Genomic DNA, 24,487 nt, shown 5'->3' with positions numbered 1-24,487 from the left:
ATGTATCTCCAGTGTGTTCCCCCATTCTGGTCAGCTTGCTCCAGGCCACCTACCAACTTCTGCAAGCTGACTCCTGTCCCACTGGCAGGATGGGACCCAGGAGTTCAGACCCTCCTTCCAAGCATAGGCTTGGTCCAAAGCAGCTAATGCTTTCCAGGAGCCAAGCACAGAGTTTGAGTCCCAGTTGTTCTCCCTTTATGACTTTGCAGCTGGAGCCAGATGATACTTCATAGAACTAAGCACTGGAGAAAGGCAGGAATTAGGGCCCTGGGAACTGACAAGCCCCCATGGTGTTTATTACTTAACTGTGTATCTAGTATTAAAAAGAAATAGCTAAAAGCACTTCCAGCTCTGTTTTCTCTGGCCCACCCTCTCCCCTGGGAGCTAAAAGCAGTGAATTTAAATAAAGAGCCTTAGGCTAGGATTCTAGGGTTCTAGGGCCAGCTCCACCCTCTCCAACAAAGCACTAGCAAGCTCCTCCTTTTTATTAAGGTGGAGGATACAGCATAATAGAGATGAAAATACTTTAAAAGTCCAAGAAACATGGAAAGGCATGGTTTTATCTATTAACAGTGTTTAATTTTCAAGGTAAGTGAGGGATTTGTCCTCACTCAAAAGAGCCAATCACAGTAAAATCTCTTTGGTCACCTATACAAAGGGAGGGAAGTCATGGTACAGAGATCTCAAGATAATAAATGATCTATAATCATTTTAGAAGAACTTGGGAGGGCATTCTATGGCTTTGGGGCACTATATTTAGCCTCTGAATTCTATTTGGCTTGGGCTAATATTAAAATAAATACTCATTTGCTGAGTAAGTACAATTTGGAGACTTTGGGGTATGGAACTGGGTATGTACTGGGCAGAATGGGGGCGAACAAAAGGAAAGCAGTCCAAGTATAACACATTTGTGACAGATAATTGCAATCCATAACTATTAGGGATAGTGGAAGCCAGAAACATCTCCTGAATTCTTTCTTGAGAAAGAGAACCTGTCCCTTTCTCAACATGATTTAGTGAAAAAGCCTTGGACTGGGAATTTGGAAAACCGGAGTTGTAGCCCAGACTCTCCTATTAAGTCACTGCCTCCTAGGATCCTAGATTTATAACTGGAAGGAATCTCAGAGGCTGTTGAATGCAGCCTCCTCACTTTACAGATGAGGGAACCTAGGACCTGAGAGGTTTAAGTGTCTTGCCCATGACAGTAAATGTCAGAGGTAGGATTTGAACCCATTTTTTTCTTAGCTTGAAATCCAGCCCTCTATCCACTGTACTAGACACCTCTCTGGGCCTTAGGTTCTCCAGCTGTTGGACACAGAGAATCATTTTACCCTATTTAACCCCAGGAAAGGGCTACAGCAAAGACCAAAATGAACTGGATGTGATCATACTTTGAGGAGTGAAAAGTGCCACGTTCCTGCAAAGGAATTATTTGACGCCCTTCAGAGTGTAGGACTCTGTTGTCCTGCAGTCTGCTGGCTGGAAAGCTCAGTCTGAACTTTTGCGCTTCTTGGGTAATTGATCATTGATGTTCACAGTGGTAACAACCCCACACTGCCTGCTTAGTCAGAGAACACTTCTGTTCGTTATGACGTCAGTGCCAGGTGTATTTGGTGGTGTTCTCATTCTTTGAAAACTGGTTATTGGGATGCTCGGTAAAGCAACTGTGGAGTTAATTTTTATATTTTGGTTAATAGATTATGTGGGAGAATAGACAGTTTACTGTTTTATTATCGTTGTTAATAATACTTCCCTTCACAAGAGCTGATTTAGTTGAGATTGAAGGCCCTTCAATCCGTCCTTGTAGTCCATCTGACTGACACTTTAGCAGAGCTCTCAAATACAAAGCTAAGATCCCAGCCATAAAGAGCTCCCAGGGCAGAGATGGGAGTCAATTCCAGTCCTCGTGGGCCTCTTCTAGGAGTCACCACATGGGTGGGAGGGATACTTTGGTTCTTCTTGCTACCTCTGACCTACTTTTCTCCTCTGGTCTACTTTGGGCTGCCAGATCAGCAAGCTGAAGCAACAGCTGCAGAGGACAAAACTGAGCCGCAATGGGAAAGAGAAGGAGCGGGGCTCCCCAATCCAAGGAGACCATGCTGTCCGGGGAACACTGAGGGTACGTGCCAATGCTAGCCTATTAGGGTCCCTTCCTGACCCACTTCTCTCTCCCTATGGGCATGGTCACAGTTAGGCCTGGCTTTGGGTTTGGTCCAGATTCTGCTTCTACCATACTGCATGGCTTTGTTGAGGGCTAGTGGCCAAATAGGTGACCAAGATGGAGATTTTAGTCCTGCCACTGATTTGGTGGGTGATTTTGGAAAGGTTCTTTGCCTTTGTTTTGAACTTTCATCTCTCCTTATAAAATGGTGGTAATGATGCTGCCCTTTCTACAAGGCTTTGGCCTCTCTGGGCCCTTGAGCTACTTCAAATGGACACAGGGCCTTCAGCAGCATCCTCCATATCACCAGATGTTGGCAGCTGTACCACTGGCTCTTCTCAGAAGCTTTGATGCCCAGCCAGGCAGAAAAATCAGAAGGTCCAGATGCCGAAGAAACCTTACCTACACCCTCTTTATTTAACTCATTGGATTGATTTGTCTTCCCCCCTCAGGCCTCCCCTCCCAGTTTTCCCTCAGGTTCCCCAGTCCTTCGACTTAGCCCCTGCCTGCACCGAAGCCTGGAGGGACTCAACCAAGAACTGGAGGAGGTATTTGTGAAGGAACAAGGTGAAGAGGAGCTTCTGAGAGTGAGTAGCATCTCTGTTCTTTTCAGCATCCTCCAGCCCCGCAAGCTTGAGCCCAAGGGTGGGGAAGAGCCGGAGTATCCGAATTCAAAGAGCAATGAACTGATCCTTGACATTCAGGAGCCATTAACTGTCAGTCCAAAATTGGGATCGATTCCCTCCTGGGCGCCTGACTAAAACTTAATTACTCTGGGGAATGATAACAGGAAACCAGGTCAGACTGTGAGGGAAGGCATGAGGCAGAGTTTTGGTCCTCTATCGCCTAGCATGGGAATAGGGAAGGAGAGTGCTTACAAAGCAACATGCAAAAACAATTGCAAATGAATTCTGAACAAGTCAGAATCAGGGCGGCTATAATCAGGGAAGGCTTCCTGGTGGCAAGTTGAATTTTTTGGAGGTGAGAAAAAGATATGAGGAAAGGAAGTTACCCTAACCAGGAAGAATTTGGTTTGGGTTGGAGAAGCGATTTGTTTTCTTGGAGGTGAGAGTATATGGTGGGCTATGGTAAGAAATAAGGCTAAGATATCAGGGAAAGAGGACAATGGAGTAAAAAGGGGTTTGAACAGAAACGACACGATCCAAATCCTATTTGAAATAGTAGCAGTGAGGAAGGGCTATCAAGATGTTAAAATTACTCAGGTGTTGAGGGCAAGAGTGTTTTTGTAATAGGCTGGTGGCTGAGTTGGGTTGATAAACTGAAAGTTTTTCTCATTGCTTCTCTGTCTCCTAGATCCTAGATGTCCCTGATGGTCACCGCGCCCCTGCCCCTGCTCAGGGTACCAACAGAGATTCTTCCCTCCTTCCCTTGGAGCTGGGCAACCTTTCCCTCTCCCCTTCTTTGCCTCTGGCATCCCCCCAACCCGCTGGCCAAGCCAGCCGTTTTGAACTCCGAGGTGCAACTGAGGAACTGACCCCAAACCCCAAGGAAAAGGGTAAGTAGACAGGGTAAGGAACAGCAAAGCTGGTCTAGAGGCTAGAGGGGCAGAAGTCTCTTTCATTGCTTGCCAGTTCGCTTAAAACCTTGCCTTTCTGCCTTATCAACCAATCAGAAGGTATTTATGACTCATCAACTTATTCTGATTATTACATAAAGAGAATCGGTGTCTATCCTACATTTTTAGGAATATACAGTCCAACATACTATGTGGACAAACATAGCGAAGACAGGCAGTTAACAAACATAAGACAAATAGGTGTATTTGCATTCTGAATAGCTGGACAGTCTTTCTCCCAAATCCTCTCCCCTTCCAAACTTCCTTGTTACCATCAAGGGCACCACCACTTGTCCAGTTACCCAGGCTCCAAACATAGGAGTCATTCTGTATTCCCCACTCTCTCTTAGCTCCCATATCCAACTTGTAGCCAAAGCCTGTCAGTTTTTCCTTTGTACGTCTCTTGAGTACAACTCCTTTTCTGCTCTGATAATGGCACCCCCTGGCGCAGGCCTCATCTCCTCACACCTGGACTGTGGTGATGTCCCCCTGCTTGGCCTGCCTGCTGCAAGTCTTTCCCCACACTGATCCCTCCTCCTCTCAGCTGCCAAGTGATTTTCCTAAAGCTCAGGTCTGACTATCTCAATTCCTTCCTCAATAAATTTCACTGCCTCCCTATCACCCCCAGGATCCAACATAAAATCCTCTGCTTGGGGGGCAGCTAGGTGGCGCAGTGAGTAGAGCACCGGCCCTGGAGTCAGGAGGACCTGGGTTCAAATCTGGCGTCAGACACTTGACACATGCACTAGCTGTGTGACCTTGGGCAAGTCACTTAACCCCAATTGCCCTGCCAAAAAGCAAAAAAAAAAAAAATCCTCTGCTTGGTGTCCAAAGCCCTTTATAACATTCCTCATGTATGCTGTCCTCCTTCCATGTTCCTCAGACAAGATGCTGGGGTCTCCTGACCCCAGGCCTGGAATGCTCTCCCTCCTCATCTCTGCCTCCTGGCTTCCCTGGCTTCCTTCAAGCCCTGGCTGAAGTCCCACCTACTCCAAGAAGTCTTCCCAATCTCCCTTAATACTAGTGCCTTCCCTCCGTCGACTGTCTCCCGTCTATGCTGTCTATAGCTTGTTTGCACCTAGTTGTTTCCATGTTGTCTCCCCCCTTAGACTGTGAGCTTCTTAAGGGCAAGGACTGCCTTTTGCCTTTTCTTTGCATCCCCAGGCAAAGTCTGGCACACAGTAGGTGCGTAAGCCATGTTTATTGCCTGGGGAGACTGGATAGAATTTTATGTTTAAAGTTGGATTATGGATTTTATGTTAAAAGTTGCTTCTGAGAAGTTGAGGAATACTTTCTAGAAGAGGGGGTGGATGTCAGGAGCTATTGAAAGGAAAAAAAGATGTCAGACTGGCAGTCAAGGCCAGTCTTGGGTGGTAACAAGAAGGCAGAGGTTTGCCAGTGCACGGTCCCCTTGGGCTGGGCAAAATTGGCATTATCGTGGGTACAGATTTGCCATCTTTATCTCTCTACCCCCTTACGTCTTTCTAAGAGTTAGAAGAGAATTTGTGCCATTTCCCTCAAAGCCTGACTGGCTGGCCCGATTCCTCCTCTCTTTCAGCACCCTCTCCACCCCGGACAGTTCTGCTCGAGGATGAGGGCCCATCTCCAGTGCTGGCCTTTGCCTCATCCCCTCGGCCCAACCACAGTTATGTGTTTAAGCGGGAGCCCCCAGAGGGCTGTGAGAAAATCCGGGCCTTTGAAGAAGCTCCGTGAGTTGTTCAAAGTGAAAGGGAAGGAGGGAGAGACACTAGGGGTGGGAGTGGGGATGGGGGTGGGGATGGAGGTGGAAGAGGAAGCCCACTCAGCCTCATCTTGGCACCTGTTCTCATGTTGAGCCCTCACTTCATCCAAGTTGCCATTTTTTTCTGTGGCCAATTTTTTTGTTCTTTGTACTGCTTGACTTATGGAAATCTTTGTCATTCCTCTCTGAATATGTTTTAGTCTGTACAAACCTGTTAAGTCTACTGTTAATCAGTAGACATTGAAAGGGAAAGATTCTTGTTTCTTCTAGTCTTCTATCCCCAGTGAAGATGTTGTATGGAATACAGAAGCTTGCTCTGCTCAGCCAAAAAAGTGGAGCCTTTCATTCCTAGCAGGGAGGAGTTGAGGCAGAGTTAGACAGCTTTCCAGCCCCTCCTGGATGCTTCTTCACCTACCCATGTTATTTGAAGTCTCATGACTTCTCAAAGCAGCCAACTTAGTCACAAATAAACACAGCAGGTTCCAAAGTTGAGTTAGGAATTTGTGGATGATCTGTGCTGTAGCATCCCTCTCTTAGCCAGGAGGATTGAGAGATGGGCTTGTCCTGCCTTGTCAGGCTCCTGTATTGTTCCTTGGAGCAGGCGCCCCAGCATTGACTCTTGATTCCCAGAATCCTAGATCTAAAGCTGGAAGAGTCTTCTAGTGCAAGCCTGTCATTTTACAGATGAGAAAACTGAGGCCAGTGAGTAGCAGCAGAGTGGGATGGCTCCAGATCTGTTCTACTATTCTCCATTGTTTCCTTGTGATTCAGCGACCAATGGGGAATTAACCCCTGGCAGGGAGAGACGGGGCAGATAATGAATGCTAGGACTTAGAGTTTTTGTGAGAGATAAGAAGTAGAGGTGCTCAGGGTGGCCACTGTAGTAAGGGAAGAGAGCTCTCCAGCATAGGAATTTAGGACTTGGTACTCTCTCTCTTTGTTAAAAGGTTTTACTTTCTCCTAAGAAGAGTTTATAATATTCCTATGTGGTAATAGCTGGAGGAACATCATAATAGGGGAATGGATAAAGTCTGAAGACGGGTTGGAAGCAAAAGCCACTATCCCTAGGACCTTGCTGTTTCCTGTTGTGAGGCATCTCCTACAGGCTGATGGGATTGAGTGATTGATTATTCCTCTAGCATAGGCTGCCCCTTGATGTCTTGGGGGCTTTTAGCTCCTGCAGATATGAAAATTGTTTTAGGTCCTTTTTGGGTTAATTTTTTTAATCTTATTGATAAATTTTATTTCAATACAGCACAGAAACTCCCAGTTGACTTTCTTTCAGTGTATATTCCCTGAAAACAATTCAGTAAAATAACATTAGAGTGTGGAATTGTATATAGCTGTTACTCTGTACAGAGACCTAGATCTCCCACTGGGATACTGGATTGTTGATTCTCTTGGTCTTTTCATTGACTCACAGAATTAGAAGATAGCTCAAAGTTATCTGGTTTGACTCTGTGCTTCTAGGCAAGCCTCCATTTCAACCATGAGTCAAGATCTCTCAAGGCAAAGATTCTACACTTTCCTTTGGTTATTTCATCACTCCTTTCTTGAGGAAGTTCCACGTTGTTTCTTTCTCTCCTGTTTAGTTATAATTGCTAATTACTTGATTCTTTTCCTCTTGAAAAACCTGGCCATATATTTCAGAGAAACACTTGAGCTGGTAATAACTGACACCTTGGCACTGAGTTCTGTTAGTCTAACCTTCCTCTCCCCTAACTACAATGTATACAGCTGCTCCTTTTTTATTCTCCCATCCCTACCCTACCAGTGGAATTTTCCCAACTCCTTTCTGTTGAGAAGACCCTTGCCTGGGCTGTCACATAAGAGGGTGCAGGAATCATGGCAAGCTTACAGTGGAGTCCCCTCTGCCACAGACTCCCTGTTCCCCTCCCTCAAGCCCACAGACTCTGGGACCTTCCTGTCTCTCCTGCTCAGTTCTTCTTCCTTATCTCAGAGAATACTTTGGAAAACCACAAAGGGCTATAGAGATGTGAGTACATATTGATATTAATAAGAATAATTCTGAAATTTGAACAATAGCCAATTATGGAGGGTGTGAGAACTTCACTCTTCCCTCCTGGATTTTCCTTTCTCAAAGAAAAGTCTTCCCAACCTTCTCAGTTGCTTCACATTCAGGATCTCAGAGGATTTTAAGTACATTGTCATAATCATCCCTTGTCATAATCATTCCTTGAATTAACATTTTCTCATCTGAGTTCATTTCATCATTCCACCATCCTTGGGAGGCCAAGAGAGTAGAGCTGATTCTCCCCTTATGGGGGAGTAAAGAAGCTACAGTTCAAAAATTAGGAAACTTGTCCAAGATGACATTTCCCAGAGCACAGAGGTTGTATTGTAAGTAGCCAATGGGATGGCTCCAAATCGGGGGTTAGGTACAGAGAGCCTATCCACTGTCCCAAGGTGCCTCTCCTTTGTTCCCTTTGGGGATTCTGAAGAATATGCAGATGGGGCTGTGTGTACCTCACCCTTTATAGATGATTTTTAGAATGAGCAGACCTCGATGAGGGCATTTGTCCATATCGCTGATTTCAGGCCTCCTGAACCTGAGGGGATCACTTATGGTCCCAGGCCCCCATTTTTCACTTTCTCAGGAAGTTCTTCTTCCTGTCCAACTTTATTCCCTCCTGATCCTACCCAGAGTCTATTTCCTGTTTTTCAGTCATGCCTCTGGGAAGATGGAAAACAGAAGGGCCTAAAGTCTCTGTATCTTTACCAAGGCACCAGTCAGCTCAGAGAGAAAAATGAGCTTCCCTTCTCCCCAAACTCTCTATTTGTTGTTGCTTCACTCAGCTTGTTCATGCCTTTCTGTCTCTCTCATTCTTTTTCTTTCTCTGCCCTCTAGGTCCCTTAGTCCTGACCTGACCTTCCTGCCTTCCTGCCCTGACAAGAACAAAGTTCACTTCAACCCGACTGGCTCTGCCTTCTGTCCTGTCAGTTTGGTGAAGCCCCTCTTCCCCAGTATGGGCTTCCTCTTCCGAAATTGCCCCACCACCCCAGGGTCCCCCTGTCCATCAACAGCTCCAAGTCCTTTCTTGACCTCTCCCCGAAAGGACCCTGATGTTCCCAAAGCACCCCCACTACCCTTCGAACCCTGGCAGCGCACTCCGCCCTCTGAGGAGTCTGTGCTTTTCCAGAGTTCCCTGGTAGTTTGAAGGTCTTTCCTCAAATCCCTCCCACCTTACCATGCAGACCAGTGCCTTTGTGGCTGGCTCCCCCCACCCCTGGATGGAGACCAAGGATCCCATCCTCTCTTGGCCTTTGAGGTTCTTCCTGTTATCACATTGAAATGCCCTGGTTCCTGCTTCTGTCGGGTGCCAGCTCTTGGGAGGGGGAGGAAACCTGCCTTCTCCCTTGGGCTGGGCAGCTCACCACTCTTCAAGTCAGTGTCCTCATTCTTGATTCCCCTTGGAAGAGAAATGGCCATCGAGGCCTTGGCCCCTCCATCCCAAGCATGTGAGTACAGACGACCCCATAGGAGACACTTGTCCCTCTCAGCTGTCAAGGAAGCTTGCCCTGCCTCAGGGGAGGGGGAGGAAGGGGCCTTGAAAGGATCCCTTCCCTTTCCCCTGCAGAGAAGAAAAGCCCAGGAGAGAAAACTCACTGCCTCCCCTCATTGCACCCCATCCCTCATGTGTATTTCCTCATCCACGCCCTTCTCCTTGGAGGAGCTGATCCAAGCAGTCCCAAAGCCTGGACCAGCCCAGCTGCGGGCAGACAGGGGAATGGAGAGTGTTCCTGGTGACATTTTCATCTCGCCTTCATACTGACTGAAAATGGTTGGGAGCTGAGGTCCAGCCTGCCTACCCCTGGAGGCAGGTGGAAGGGTGGGGGGAGGGAGAGCTGGCACCTCCCCTTCGAGGCGAGGCGCGATGACTGAATGTACGCTGCTGCCTACCCTCTTGCCTCTCCCAGGTTCAGGTTGGATTTGAAAAATGCCTATTTTTCTTGTATTGATGTAGAAACTCTATTTTCTCCCAAAGACACTATTTTTGCAGCTGTTTGAAGTTTGTATATTTTCCGTACCGCAGAGCTTACACAGAGAATTTGAAGAGGAATGTTAATGTTGGGATTTCCTTGTCCTGTGTTTAAAGGTGGATTTTGTTTTTGTTTTTTGCAGATCTTGGTGTTAATAGTCCAAATAAATAAATATTCCCATCGACCATGGGCCTGGTAGATTCTTCTGGAGGGTTGGGGGATCCTAGAGAGAGAGGTTCTTTTGTCATCCTTCTCATCAAGCATCACATTCAAATTCAGGAACTGTGTACAAATGACTAGGCCCACAGAAGCCCGCCTCTGCTGCAAATGATCCTCTCATTTCCATCACACTGGGGAACACGGCATGAAATGCACTCACTAGTCTCTTAGCCCACACTACCATTAATGGAGGGAGGCACCATTCATTTGAGGCATGAAGGACTGGACAATTTCGACTCTGAGAGAATCTGCTTATTATACTTTAGAGGTTTGCACATTCATAATTTTTGTCAAAAAGGTAAGCTGGAAATTATGGGTTAGTAAAAGGTAGTGTAGTTCAGTGGGAAAAGCATACACTGGAGGCAGAGGTCCCAGGTTCATATTCTGTCTCTGATGCTTACCCCACTGTGGGACCTTGAGCAAGTCAGGTAACTTCCCTGGGCCTCACTTTCCCCATATGTAAAACGAGACTTACACTAACACACCTCTGAGGTCCCTTTCAGCTTGCTCTTTCCAGCTCACTTCTCTGTTGTTTTCCCCTGCTAGAATGTAAGCCCCGTGAAAGTAAGGGACTGTTTATTTCCTAGCACTTAGCACAGTAAACCTGGCACATAGTAAGCACTTAAGAAATGCTTTATGATCCAACTATGTGCCAAATGCTGGTGGGGGGGGGCGTGGTGGAGGGGAGAGGTAGGGTTTAGATAAGATATAGCAATTCCTAGCCTCATGACGTTTATTCTGGGAGGGCACAGTACTCCCAGATAACAGCTTTACAGAGGTGCTGAACAAAGTGTTAACTGTAAGAAAGGAGAGGGTGTTTCAATTAGGCTTTAAAAGATGGGCATTCAGTAAGTACAGAGAGGTATGACATTCCAGGCATAGAAAAGCAACCAGGGCAGAGGCTGGGAAGCCCAGGGCATAAGCAGGGACTGGATCCAGTCCAGTTTAGCTTTGAGCTTAAACAGTACTAGCCCCAAATATTTGTGACCCATAGAATTCTTGCCCAGAGAAAACAAATAGATACATGAAAGCAGTTCCATAAAGAGACAGTGATAGATGTCTGTCAGCCATACTGGAGTAGGCTGAGGTCTAGGAAGGTGCCATAACAAAGAATAGACTTCTGGGGCTAGTGGACTGACAAATGGTAGGTTGGTCAATGTTGAAATGTGGTCTGTCCAGGAAAACTTGGTGGGATGGGAGTTTATTGAAATAGTTTTACTGTGCAATTAAGTAAAAAGGGGTCACCTGGACTAGATACACTAATAGTTCCCTCCTTTCTTGTATTTGTAAAATCAGCCAGAGGGAGAAGGCAGATTTCCCCACACTCTAGGGCTTCTTAATTCTGTCATCTCTTATCTTTCAAATTAGGTGGGCTAGAGGGGATAAACAGCCCCTTATTCCAGTAATTTGTATTTCATCTGTGGGAGACTGTTTGCAAAGATGGAAGCCAAATTCATTGAGAGTGAACAAGCAAAATAGCAAATGAGTGCAGAGAGGGCCCTTGAAGGGGGGTTGGTGGGGAATGGGGAGGAGCAGGAAGAATGGGCTGCCTCCCTTTGCTCTTGAAAAATAAAGTGACATGATGCTCTAAATCTTCAGTGCAAGTCAGGCCTAAAGTCATGGGTGTGGTGCTGCCCAGTGTTTCCTTCCTTTGGTTGAGATGATGCCAAAGGAGGAGGCGGCTACAAGTGGAGAAACCTTTACTGGGGCTGCAGCGGCTCTCAGCCCATCAGGCTGTCTGAGGTTTAGATCAACTGAAAATGTGTGTGGTTGGGGGGTGGGGTTGCTCTGCAAGAATATAGAGACCCGAAGGCTGCTCTCTCTGACCCTTGACCTGAATGTCCCCAAAGGGAAGCTTGTTTGGGGAGGATTCTACAAAGAGGCTAGTGGAAAGGGAACCTTTGAAAGCTCACTTGGGCAGTCATGGGAACCAGACAGGCAAGCACTGGACTTTACAGTCTGGCTCAGTTTCATGATCCTTAAGGTCATTTAAACCTCACTCTGCACCTCTTCTCTTCCTCCCAGGGATTATGGGGAAATAGGTGGAAAAGTGCTTTGAGATTGGAGTAATAATTATATTTGCAACTGCAGGGCATTTCTCAGTCACCAAAGTGTTTTCCTATGCCTTACCACATCTGGTCCTTATAACAATCCTGTGTGGCAGGAAGGGCTGGTTTTATTAATTCCCATTTTACAGATGGGGAAACTGAGGACCAGAGGTGAAAGGTTGTATGGCTAGTTAGGGGAGTCATATCCTTTTTTCTTTTTACTCTCCCTGCTCTGCCCCGTTGGAGGCCTACTGCCAAGCCAGGGGAGGAAAGGGTACCCCCTAGATCTCAACGCTTGCCTCGCCTAAGGATTCGGAATCCAAAGGGGCTGAGTGGTAAGGTTGTGGACACTAGAGGGCGCAATAGGGTTCCAAAGCACAAAAACTATAGGAGAGGATCAGCGCTAGGATCCAGGGGAAGCCTGGAAGAAGGCTATTTCGGTCGGCTTTATCTCCCCGATTCTCCGCCCCCTACCTCCGGCAGCCTTTCAAGAGTGTGGCCAATCGGCGGCCTCCACATCCAGTTACGTCACCTTAGAACGTCCCCGCTCCCCAAGGTCCCCAGCAGGGTTCTTGTTGGGGCTGTCCGGAAGACCGCCTGGTTGAAAAGACCCAGGATTGTGCCTCTTCCGTGGAGTTCTGGGCGTCTCCCGCCATCGAGATAGACGTCAAGGCCCGGAGGTGCGTCCTTCTCGGTGAAGTATGCCGCGAGAGCCCGCAGGCCCTTCCTCCGCCTCCGCCCGGATCTGGCAGCTGCGAAGATAGCCGCGGGTCCTTGCGGCGCCGGCAGTCGCAGGCAGCCCCTATGAGGGCCGCGTCGCCGGTGTGCGATGTCCGGCTCGAGCTGCCGCTGCCCCCTCAGTCGCCGCCGTCATCCCTGGGGTCTCTGAGTGAGGCTCGCGCCGGCCCGGCCCCGCGCCTCATGGCCGCCAGCGGCGCCCTGGTGCCCGATCGGCTGCGCCTGCCGCTCTGCTTTTTCGGCGTCTTCATCTGCTACTTCTATTATGGGATTCTGCAGGAGAAGATGTGAGCGCCCCCGACCCGGACCCCGACCCCCGGGGCTCTCAGGCCCGGCCAGATTCCTCGGAGGCTCTGCCCCCCACCCACATCCCAGCTGGGGGGCTTCTCGGGGGTGGGGCTTCCCGCCGGTGCCCCTGCTCCACGAGCCCGGGGTCCCCGCGACCACTTCATCCCTGGCCTCTGCCCTTCGCGGGACTTGGGGCCACGTGGGTGGCGTGGCTCGTGTCCAGACCCTCCAAACTTTCTGTGACAGGAGGGAATGACAGCCGGGCCCACCTGAGAGGAGGGGGCGGGGGTGGGGCCGGGGAGGGTGCATGGAGTCAGCTGATAACAATACTAATAGCTACTCCTTACATAGCGTTGAGGTTTGCAAAGCACTTAGCAGGTGTTATCGACCCCCCACCAGAATCCTGGGAGGTATTAATACCCCCATTTTACAGATGAGGAAACTGAGGCTGGGAGCAGTTAAGGGACTTGCCCAAGGACATGCCCTTAGTAAGTGTCTGAGACTCGATTTGAACTCAGGTCTTACCGACTCCAGGTTCAGGTGCTCTCTGCACTGTAGGGGTAGGTAGGGAAGTAAGTAAAGCATTTACTGGAGACTCACCCCACATCCCACCTTTGTTTTAAGGTCATAGCTTGAGTAAGTGGCAAAAGGGAGACTAGAACTCAGATCTTCGTACTCTCGAGGCCAAGATTCTCTCCCTGGTACCAGCACTGCCCAAGACCAGTGATCATCTTGGGGTCCTCCCAGTTTTTTCTGGAGAAGCGGCTTGTTGGAGTGCTAAACTTTGGAGTCACGAAGACCCAGGCCAAATTTCATTTCAGGCTTGCTAGCTACCTGACCATAAGCAAGGTGTTTGATCTCTCTAAGTCTCAATTTCCTCATTTGTGAAATGTGAATAATTTTGACAATGATAGCATCTGCGTCCCCCTTGGGGTTGGTTGTCAGGAGCCAAGGAGATGTCTGTAAAGTGCACTGCAAACTTCTGAGCATGGTATTAATAGCTGCGCCTGTAATTATGCTTATTTCCTTTTTTCCTCCTGTCTCCTTTTCAGCACGAGGGGAAAATATGGGGAGGGTGCCAAACAAGAGAAGTTCACATTTGCCTTAACCTTGGTCTTCATCCAGTGTGTGTTCAATGCAGTATTTGCCAAGATCTGTGAGTACTTTTTCAGGGGGAGACCACATTCAGGCCCTGGGTGCTGGCTCATCCTTGCCTGGCCCCATAAGGTTTAAAGGCCTAGAGCCACGTGGGTGGTCTCTCAGTCCTCTCATTCTGCTTTAGAACTGGCTGATTCGCTTGCGATGAGGTTTGTTAGACAAATCCTTATGTCAGAAGTAAGAAAGGAAGAGAGTTGGCATCCTGTGTATTTCACACCATTGCTGAAGATGTTTGTGTATTTCTTTGCTCTAATTCTTCTCTATCAACTTCAGAATTTGTTGGCCCAGTGAGTTTAAATGATTTTTCCCCTTAGAGCCACCCCTATCTTCTCTCTCTTCCCTCCCCCACCCTTACCCCTACTACTACTATAGGATTAACTGTCCAGTGTGATCTGGACAGAATGTCCTCTGGGAAACAAATAGCCTGTGTCTAGGCCCTGAGAGTAGACTTAGAGAAAAGAGAACACATAGCCCCTTAGAAAGTGTACAGTTTAATGGGAGTAGAAACTGTTCCTGTCCTTTGGGAGCTTCCTGTCTTAATGAAAAAACATTTCTTTCAGAGTGTCCATGCCTTTCTGCCCTGTGGTCAGTCCTAGCCCTCCCAGGCTTCTCTTGTATGTTTTTTTGTCTTCTCCCAGTGATCCAGTTTTTTGACACTGCCAGGGTGGATCGGACCAGGAGCTGGCTTTATGCAGCCTGCTCTCTCTCTTACCTGGGTGCCATGGTCTCCAGCAACTCTGCATTACAGTTTGTCAACTACCCAACTCAGGTGAAACTCCAAGGAATGGGCTGGAGGGGTAGCCCAGAGCAGATGCTTAGGTTTTTACCTAGAGTTCTTTCCTTAGATGTGCATCTCTGCACTGCAAAAGAATAATCTTAACATGAGGCTACAGGGGTTGGGCTCAGTGAAAGAGGGACATTTTGATGGGAAGTAACAATTGAAAAGTGAGCAAAAAACTGGAATGTTGGCAGCCTCTAAGTCATACAGGGATAGAATTTGATCATTTGTACCTTCCCTCCTTTTTTAAAGGTCCTTGGCAAATCCTGTAAACCTATTCCAGGTAAGTAATGTTGCATTTCCTCCTTCTTATTCCCTCTGTGGCTTGAAGCTACATCTCAGGTCTTTTATAATCCCAACTCTCCATCTCCCTCCTGTTCTGTCATCTAACTCCACCCTGCCCCATGACTTCTGCTGTCCCACTCATCATTATATTCAGACTTAAGAGATTCTGCCTTTAGATTGTATTAAATATAATCTCAATTTAAGATTCAAGATATTCTCTTTTCTCTCAGCCCCCGACACACATGATTTATATTTCTGTTGTTTTGAATAGTCATGAGTTGGCATTCTAGGTTCATTCCTAATGGGAGCTAGGGGCTAGAAGCTGGAGGCCTCCTTCAGATAATCAATTCTATTAGAATTACATATTTCTTTTTATGTAATATTTAGAATTACATACCTGTCAGCTGCCAGTAGTCAACCTACTACAGTACTTTGCTTCTCCCTTCCCTCCAAGACCCTGTGCTATACCTTCTTACTGACTTCACCTTTGCCCTTTCTCTCCAGCATGTTACGCCCTTTGCTCTGCTCTGCCTCATGACTTAATAGGCCCTTTGTCCATGCTAGCCCTAGGACCTTCTCCTCATTTTCCTGGTGCCCTTCCCTCTAGATAACACCTTTCTACCATGAAATCTTCAGCTTCTTCCTGTCTCCTGGGAAGGTGGCTGAATCTCTGGTCCTGCTTCCTCTCTGCAGTAATGCTCCTTGGAGTGACCCTCCTGAAGAAGAAATACCCGGTGGCTAAATACTTCTGTGTGCTCCTGATAGTGGCTGGAGTGGCCCTCTTCATGTACAAGCCCAAAAAGGGGGTTGGAACGGAAGAGCATTTGGTTGGCTATGGAGAGCTCCTTCTGGTATGAAGTTACCGACGGGGGGATGTGTAACCCTCTTTGTTCTGAAACACTCACTGTCTTTTCCCCTAGCAGATCCTTACCCTGCTGAGGTTGTTGGAGAAAGCCTTCGTATTGAGCTGCCTCTCTTTCCCCAGAGGGTGCGTGGGAGGTTTATAGCCAAGGGTGGTCAGCTCTGGGTCAAGAAGCTTCCTGCTAACTCCTGGACCCTGTAGCAGGACATAACTAGAGATTGTGGTGTAAAATCCCCAAAGCCCAAGGACTGGAGAGAGAGAAAAAGAATATCTTTTGAGATTAATCACACCTGGGTTCCGAGAACCCTAGAAACAGGAAGAAGCCTGTTATGTTCTGAGTCAGGGTTGGTGTTCTCTAGCTAACCCTCCTGGTCAGCCTTGTGTAGTGGTTAAGCATTAGTGGGGAGGGAGGTTGCCTGTTTCTCTGGAAAGTGCTAAATCACCCATCCCACAGATCACCCCACTGCCCTGGAGGTTGGCTAAGAAAGAAGCATGATTTGCATGACCTAAAGAGCTGAGATGGGGCCTCTATTGAAGCAGCCTGGCAAGGTGGACAGGGCCCTGAACTTGGAGCCAGGAAGAGCTGGACCTGGGCAAGTCACCTAACTGCCCTGGGCTTTAGTTTCCTTATTGTCAAATGAGGGGGTTGGACTCAGTGACCTCTTGGGTCCCTCCCTGCTCTAAATCCGTGATGCTGTGAACCACGGCCTCTGCCTTAAGACAGCCGTTCTGAGAGAAGTCCCGAGGGGGAGAGCTGTGCCTTCCCTGACCCATCCCCCTCATGCTGCTCCCTCCATTCCTCAGCTGCTGTCCCTGACACTGGATGGACTGACAGGTGTCTCCCAGGACCACATGCGAGCTCATTACCAAACAGGCTCTAACCACATGATGCTGAACATAAACCTCTGGTCCACATTGCTCTTGGGAGCTGGTAAGAAGCCAGTTCCGCTCTTTCCACCATTTACCCCTGGATGGCAGGCTTTCCTGATCTAGGTCAGCCACAGATTCACATTCCTAATGCCAACCTTTCATCGTGCTCATCAGCCAGCCTTGGCTTCAAGATGTCGGATATCAGAGACCCTGAATTACGGAGAAACCCCTTATACTCCCATCACATTTTCACTGCTTGTTATCTGTATTCAGCACATTGAGTTAGCGGGCATTGATTGGGTACCTGCTGTGTGCAAAGCCCTAGGCAAGGTTTCCAGAGAAGACAGAAGTTTGAGAGGAGATTACAGTCTTGAGTGGGGAGACAGCCTGCCTTCAAGAAGTATCTAGACTACCAGGGGAAACAAGAAGCAGATGTAAATTTAACCCAATTCTACGTACTGGTTTCTACTCTCTGGTTGCTTGAATGGGATTAACTAGTTAACTGCCAAGGTGTGAGATTCTAATTTATCCAATCATGAAAAGTCAAGAGACAGAGCAGGGCAAGTTGCGTGGTGGGACAGGAATAATTTCCAAGCCTTGAAGTTCTTTTTTTCTCCATATGCTTTCTTTCCCCATCCTAATTCTGCAGAGATATGAGTGACCCTCTAGGGGTTCAGGCTTCCTGGTACATGTATGAAGGGAACATTTGTGGGGGAGGATCCAGGCTCCTTCCTCACATCAACGTTGGTGTCTTGTTGCTCTCCCTCAGGAATCCTGTTCACCGGGGAATTCTGGGACTTCCTTAGCTTTGCTGAGCGATATCCTAGCGTCCTTTACAACATCCTTCTGTTTGGCCTAACCAGTGCCCTGGGCCAGGTGAGTCCCCCAGAATGAAGCTTGTCCGGGGAGGGATGGTCACGTCACCCATAAACTTCCATACTGCTTTTCTTTCCCTTTTTTTGGGGGGGGGAAGGCTTAAGTCTTGGAATCAAATGCCTGTCCTTGGCCTGACCTTATCTCTATGTTTCTCTCTCCAGAGCTTTATTTTCATGACGGTTGTGTACTTCGGCCCTCTGACCTGCTCCATCATTACTACAACCCGCAAGTTCTTCACCATCTTGGCGTCTGTGATCCTCTTTGCTAACCCCATTAGCTCCATGCAGTGGGTGGGCACTGTGCTGGTGTTCATGGGTGAGTTTTCCTCGCTGGGCTCTGGCAGTGGCTTAAACTTAAGTATTATGGGTTCTGTTTCGAAGGCACATCTTAGTTGGAAATGCATTGGCCATTAATGGGCCTGATCCTAATACTGATTGGCACAGAAGCTTTAACCTGTTCTGGTTTTTTCCAGCTTAGGCTGTTCGTGTCTCCTCAAGGAGCCCAGGGGCTCACCACATTGGGGCTGGACTTAGTGCCAAATCTGATTTGCATTAGCCTCCCAGACTCAAGCAGTCCACCAATCTGCCTCCCCAGCAGCAGAGACTACAGATCTGTACCACCCCATCCAGTGGGGGGAATACATTTCGTTACTGATTTTCCTCTTATGCCTGATTAATTCAGCCTACCATGGTCTGAGTCAAAACAGCTTTAAAACTGATACCAAATAGCTTTTGACCCTCCTACATTTTGCCTGTATTTTATGATTGTTTTAAGTTGTCACCTGAGCATAGCTTGTGCTCCCAAGGAAGGTTTGATACCATGTTGTGTGTTCCATTTTATTTAAAGCCTCTGGTTTCTTTTGAGCCTCACCCAGTTTTTTTCACATCCTGACCATGTATAGATCTATAGGGCTGGTCTTGAGGCCTATCTTCTCTGACATTTCAAATTCCCTTGGGGAAGCTAAGTTCATTAGTTCATATCTCTCTCTCTCTCTCTTTCTCTCTCTCTCTCTCTCTCTCTCTCTCTCTTTCTCTCTTTCTCTCTCTCTCTCACTCTCTCCCCCTCTCTCCCCTCCTCTCTCTCTCTCTCTCCCTCTCCTCTCCCCCTCTCTTCCTCTCTCTCTCTCTTCCTCTCCCACAGGTCTCGGCCTGGATGCCAAGTTTGGCAAAGGTTCCAAGAAGACATCCCTCTAGGAAGATCCAGGGATTCACTCCAAGGCCATTTAACTTATTTTCTCGAATCTCAGTATCTCCTTGAGAACTGGACTCAACAAAGGGAGAGGAGGGGATTCTAGGTTTTTTGTTGTTTTGTTTTTAAGGAAGAAATCATAGGTTCTAAAACAGTGATATTGTTGAGTTTTGCTTTTTTTTTTTAACAGGAATGAGTAATGACTTTTGTTTGTGATGAGATGGAGGGGGGCAATAATCTAGCCTACCTCAATAAAAAGAAGGGAGAGATTTTGATCAGTTTCCCAGATTTCTTCCTCTATCTGGGTCTGATTGGGTCAGGCAAGTGATTTGCTGGCAGTGTGAAAATGGGGGCAGGGGTAGGATTTTGAGAGCTCAGTGGATCTGGCCAGCCCCTTCTCTTTAGGCGGGGGCTTGTCTGTCAGACATCTCTGGGGAGAGTCTCAAAATAACCACTTCAGATAGTTCCTTCTCCAATAATTTATCTTTCTGGTGTCCGAGAAGTTGTGAGCAAAAGTAAAAGCAACTGTTGTCTCCTCGTGGATTTTCTTTTGTTGTGATAGGGGTGAAATGCATCCATAGCTGCAGAACTTGCTGTGAATTTGATATTTCTGACACCTCTCTCCCCCAAGAGAGAAGACGACTTTCCAAAATGGAAACCCAGCCTGTGTGGGAAGGGAGTTGGGAAGGTGTGTGAATGTACTTTTTCCTGCTTACCTCTTTTGCTCTCTCCTGCTTTTAATCTACCTTCTTACCCCCACTCTCCTGGGATGTAGGGAGGTAGGGAGAACAGCAGGATTCATTCTTCCTCTTCCTCTGTTCTCCATAGCTGTTAAAGATTCACAGCCCTCTGTCACACAGTCCTCTGCCAAGGTGCCACAGTGCCAGCTTCTGCCTGCTGAAGGGGGCACTTGCAAAAAGCCCTGGCATGTTGCCCCAACTGAAGTTTTGTTGTGAGTGTGTGTGTGTAGGAGAGCCTCCCGCCCAGTGCTGTCTTCAAAGTTGGAGAGCGCAATCCTCCAAAGAGCAAACTTTACACATGAAAGTGCATTTTCACCAGCTGCCTCTCTGACTCCATCTGTTCAGCAGCCCCAGCCCCTTGGCTCTCCAGATGGGAGCCCAGCCTCCTTCCTGAGCGGTGGCTTCACCTCCCCCTGGCCAACCTTTCAAGCCCTGGTTCAGATTTCATTAATCTCCCTCCCTGGGCAGGGAAGGGGTGTTTCTGTAGTTTTGTCCCAAAGGGCTCCTTTCCCTTTAAACTCCACCTCCTCAGAAGAAGAGTTGTAGTGTACATCTGCTCCCATCTTGCTCTTTGCCACCTTCCCCCTTTTTCCTTCTTCCTCAGCTCTCTTCATTCAGAAAGCTTGCATCAATCAGCTCTCTTTCTGCTGAGAAAGATCCTTTCCAAACCTAGCTTCTCCGATGGGTTATCCTACATGGGGAGAGCATGTTGTTAACAAGGTTCCAGCCTTTGATTTGGTTCCCACCTAGATGAGTTAGCTCACCACTAAGAAAAACTGGCTGCTTGAAAAAATGCCCACTGTTGATCACTGGGTTACCGGGCAAGAGTGTGGATGGCTCAGCATGATGTCTCCCTGCTACTGGAGGACAGCTCCTAGCATGCATCTAATTAAAATGGAAAAGGAATACCAGCTATATTCTGTGAGAGAGACGAACATGGTGGCCTGGGCTGGTTCAGAGTGATGGGAAGGAAAAGGTATTTTATGGTCCACAAATGAAGGAAGAAGAGAGAACTGATCTGGATTCTCTTTCCCAGACTTCTCTAGAAATCTAGAGCAGTCCAACACTGGACTTGGGGGTCAGGAGGACTTGGTTTCAGATACTAGCTGTGTGATCCTTGGGCAAGTAATTTAACTTCTCTGACTTTCCATGTCCTCCTTTTTAAAAGGGGGTTGGACTCAATGGCTTCTAAGATCCCTTCTCACTCAGTCTCTGATCCGATTTGGGGACCAAGTTTTGTGAACCACAGGGGCTTGATCAGCACAATCACAGAAAACATTTATTGTCTGCTTGGGAGAGCAGTGACCCGTGGGCCATTGTGGCAAGGTTCTGTCTTGCTACCAGAAAATCAAACCTTTAATTTGGTCCAAGTTTGTTTACTCTTCATGGAACAGGCCTCAAATGCTAAGCAGTCCGGGTCAGAGATCTCACTTTGCACAGCCGAGTCCCTGAGGTATGGAGACAATGCATCAGGTTTGCAAATCAAAAACGCCTTCACCTGTGGCCCTCTCTAGGCTGGAAGGGAACCCAAGGCACTATGGTTAATCTTCAATCTGATGGTTGCTTGTGGGAGTTGTATAGATTCCCCCACCCTTCCCCCCCAGCTTTTCTGATTATGATTAGTGTTGAATCGAGTGAATTTCTTGAGTATTATTACAGCCGTGGACTTACAGGGTATTGGTGGGGAAACAAAATCTAGGAAAACCAGCCTGGGAGCAGATAAATATGTGATAACCAAAAAGGCGATCATTGAAAACTGCATAATGTCCTTTGCTGTAAAGTCCCTTTAAGGTAGAGAGGAGTTGACTTTGTTGTGTCCCTTGTGCAGATAAAGAAACTGAGACCCAGAAAATTTAAGTAATTTTCTCTAGGTCAGTGGAAAAGCAAGAATTAGAATTCAGGATTTCTGATTCCTAGTTCAGCATTCACAGCGTCTTCTATGATGGTCAGACACCCAGGATGACATTGCATGCCCTTCATTTCCCCTGGAGTTCTGCCTTCCCACTTCCTTTGGTCCTGATTAATCAGCTTTTTACATTTTATGAGGTACAACTGGTCACTCGCCTCAAATGCCCTGGCAGAAAAACTGTCCTGGGCCTCCACAAGATCATCCAACCCTCCCTACTGGGAGAATACCATCTGTCTCTAGGAGTAATAATCTTTGCATTTTAGAGCTCTCTTCCTTTGAGAGCACTTGGGTATTTAGCGCCTTGTTTTATCCTCACGACATCCATAAGAACCGAGAACATGCCTCAGTGGAAGGAATTTCCACAATAGGAAGTACCCACAGTGACCAAATCACCTCTCCATGCCCCCATCCCCCAATAAAAAGATGATGATGAGAAGCAGGTACCCAGAATTAGTGACTCCTCACATGAAATGGGGGAATAGAGCCAGAAACGGTAAACAACGGCCCAAGGTCACAGTTCAGGCGATTGCAGAGCAGTGACTAGAAGCCACTTTTTTAATGAAAGGTAATTTTCCATAGACTGAGAGTTAGCAGCCTCTTCAGCTCCAAGCAGCCTTTAGTGCTCCTGGGCGATACTGTTAGCTTTCAGACATGAAGGAGATAAAGGGGAAAGGAAGATTAGAGGAAAGATGTGAAGGAAAGACAGTGGCTGTGGTATGTGGGTGAATGGCTTCTCTGAGGCTAAGCCAGCTCAGCACAAGGAGATCCCACTAAGCCAGAAAGCCTTCAAGTATGTCTTGGCTGAGGACCAGCCCAGCTAAATTTAGGGATGCTCTGAGCACCAGGTTGGTTGCAGATGATGAATTTGGGGACCACAACGGCTAGTCAGACCACTTGAGCCCTAGAGAGCTTGAAATCAACAAGTCTTCACTAAACATCTACTGTGTGGTTAAGAGATAGTGGAAATGCAAAAGTGAGACAGCTCCTGCCTTTCTACAGCTTCTATTTTTGGGAGGGCATGGGCCTGACCTTTGTTCATCATGGGCCCCTCTGGTGAGCTGGTGGAGCCTATGGACCCTTTCTCAGGATAGTGCTTTCAAACACATAAAATATATGGGGTTACAAAGGAGACTGATTATATCGTTAGTTATTATTAGATTAGATTGAAATTACATACTTTAAAGTATATATTTCAAATATATAGATAGATTTGAATATGCATATGCACATTTATGTATGGTGGATTTTTTTTTTATGTTTGGACCCCAGGTTAAGAATTTGTACAAACGTGATACATTATATTTATATAAGTAAATGCAACATATAAATTAAATGCAGAGTGATGGGGAAGGGGGATAGAACACTAACAATTGGGACAATTCCAAAAAACACTGAAGGAGGAGCCCTGAAGGGAGGTGAGGGTTCCAAGAGATGAGGAGGAAGAACTCTCCAGGGATGGCCATTGCAAAAGCATGGAGACAGAGGATGGAACATGTGTGTGTGTGTGTGTGTGTGTGTGTGTGTACACTGGTATACATGCGTGTAAGCACTATATATACACGCACACAGAGGTATATACATGTACATGCACTCTCACACACACGTATGCAACGAGCAAGCTGCTTTGGCTGAAGCATCAGCCTGATACGTTGGACTGGAGCCAGGTTAGGAAGAGCTTTAAATTCCAAACAGGAGTTGGTATTTGGTCCTCTAGTCAAGGGGAGCCGCCGAAGCTTCGGCAGTGACACGGTCAGACCTGTGCTTTAGGAATACCAATTTGCCAGCTTTGTGGGGGCTGGATTTGAAAGGGGAGAAACAATGCAGGGAGACCAATTAGGAGGCTAATCAATCGATAAAACGTGTCTGCCCAGCAGTGTGCTGGTCCGTGAGCATAACACGACAAAATACAAAGGTCTTAATGGCCGCTGAGTTCCCTTTTAGCTCTAAAATTATAATCCTGTCCTCAAGGAATTTACACTCCGTCGGGGGAAATATACATGTACAAGAATAAGCGAAGGTCATTCCTGAACGCTTCCTGAGTTCAAATCTGATCTTAGACACTAACCCTGTGACGCTGGGCAAGTCACTTAACCCCATTTACCTCAGTTTCCTCATCTGTCAAATGAGCTGGAGAAGGAAATGGCAAACCACTCCAGTATCTTTGTCAAGAAAACCCCAAAAGGGGTCATGAAGAAGAGTTGGACACCACTGGAAAATGACTTAATGACATTCTAGGCACAAGACAACAATCACGAGGAGGGGCAAGACTGCCTGTTTGGGCAGACTAAGATGCTCGAATATGTAATAAGCCTGGAAAGGTATTTTGGAGCCAGGTTGTGAAGGTCTTTAAATACCCAACTAAACAGTTGGTATCTGATCCTAGGGAGCCAGTGGGCTTTTCTTGAGCGGGGGAGTGTTGTGATCAGACCTTGGCTTTAAGAATAACACTTTGGCTGCTGTGTGGAGGATGAATTATTTGGAGCGGGAAGAGAACCATCAGGAGGCTAATGTAAGAGGGGACGAGGGTCTAAACAAGGGTAGTGGCCGTGTGAGTTGGGAAAAATGGGGGGATGTGAGAGGCTGTGGAGGTAGCATTACGGAGACATGTCAACTGAATGGATAATATATGGAGTGAGGAATCAAGATTGACTCCAAAGAATTATTATGTAAATATGTTCAATGCGAAGGTATATGTAGAACCTACATTGGATTACGTGCTGTATGGGGGGGAAGGGGGGAGAGGGAGGGAGAGAAAATTTGGAACCCCAAAACTTGTGGAACTGAGTGTTGTAAACTAAAAATAAAAAAATAAATTTATCATTAAAAAAAAAAGATTGACTCCAAAGAATCCAACCTCCCAGGCAATCCTGGAAGACTGAAAGGATGATGGCTCCCTTGATAGATGAAGGAAAGTTCAGAAGAGGGATAGGTTGTAGGGAAAGATAATAAATTCTGATTTGGATATGTTGAGTTTAATATGCCTACAGGGCACATAGCTTGAAATATCCAATTGGTAGTTGGTTATATAAGAAAGGAGCTTTGGAAAGA

The 24,487-nt window shown here is 47.2% G+C and overlaps 2 protein-coding genes across 3 annotated transcripts in view; both read left to right on the top strand.

Moving 5' to 3' along the window:
• FAM117A (family with sequence similarity 117 member A) overlaps positions 1-9,665 on the top strand; it is a 50,255-nt gene extending 40,590 nt beyond the window's left edge. The window contains exons 4-8 of the mRNA XM_036758144.1: positions 2,009-2,119; positions 2,614-2,748; positions 3,476-3,677; positions 5,296-5,446; positions 8,348-9,665. Of these exons, the coding sequence (XP_036614039.1) occupies positions 2,009-2,119; positions 2,614-2,748; positions 3,476-3,677; positions 5,296-5,446; positions 8,348-8,657 (909 nt within the window). The 3' untranslated portion in view covers positions 8,658-9,665. The remainder of the gene's footprint in view (positions 1-2,008; positions 2,120-2,613; positions 2,749-3,475; positions 3,678-5,295; positions 5,447-8,347) is intronic.
• A 2,831-nt stretch (positions 9,666-12,496) lies between these two features.
• Positions 12,497-19,328, top strand: SLC35B1 (solute carrier family 35 member B1). Of its 2 annotated transcripts, none has more exons than XM_036757357.1 (9): positions 12,497-12,772; positions 13,826-13,929; positions 14,570-14,700; positions 14,962-14,992; positions 15,688-15,845; positions 16,661-16,787; positions 17,496-17,602; positions 17,764-17,917; positions 18,743-19,328. In XM_036757357.1, the coding sequence occupies exons 1-9, from the start codon at positions 12,552-12,554 to the stop codon at positions 18,793-18,795; spliced, it is 1,086 nt and encodes a 361-aa protein (XP_036613252.1). In that variant the 5' UTR covers positions 12,497-12,551; the 3' UTR covers positions 18,796-19,328. The 2 variants fall into 2 exon arrangements, with proteins under 2 accessions (XP_036613252.1, XP_036613253.1); XM_036757358.1 differs by having other exon boundaries at positions 12,645-12,772; positions 14,595-14,700.
• Positions 19,329-24,487: the final 5,159 nt, after the last annotated feature.

This window comes from Trichosurus vulpecula, chromosome 4 (genome assembly GCF_011100635.1).
Source record: "Trichosurus vulpecula isolate mTriVul1 chromosome 4, mTriVul1.pri, whole genome shotgun sequence".
In the NCBI taxonomy this organism is placed as follows: Eukaryota; Metazoa; Chordata; class Mammalia; order Diprotodontia; family Phalangeridae; genus Trichosurus; species Trichosurus vulpecula.
Note: the sequence above shows the minus strand (reverse complement) of the source record. Positions and strands in the feature narration are given on the sequence as shown.

Coding starts and splice junctions, on each gene's coding strand:
- SLC35B1 (XM_036757357.1), top strand. CDS start 12,552: ATGAGGGCCGCGTCGCCGGTGTGCGATGTCCGGCTCGAGCTGCCGCTG. Junction 13,930..14,569: donor TGCAGTATTTGCCAAGATCT/GTGAGTACTTTT, acceptor GTCTTCTCCCAG/TGATCCAGTTTTTTGACACT. Junction 16,788..17,495: donor CACATTGCTCTTGGGAGCTG/GTAAGAAGCCAG, acceptor GCTCTCCCTCAG/GAATCCTGTTCACCGGGGAA.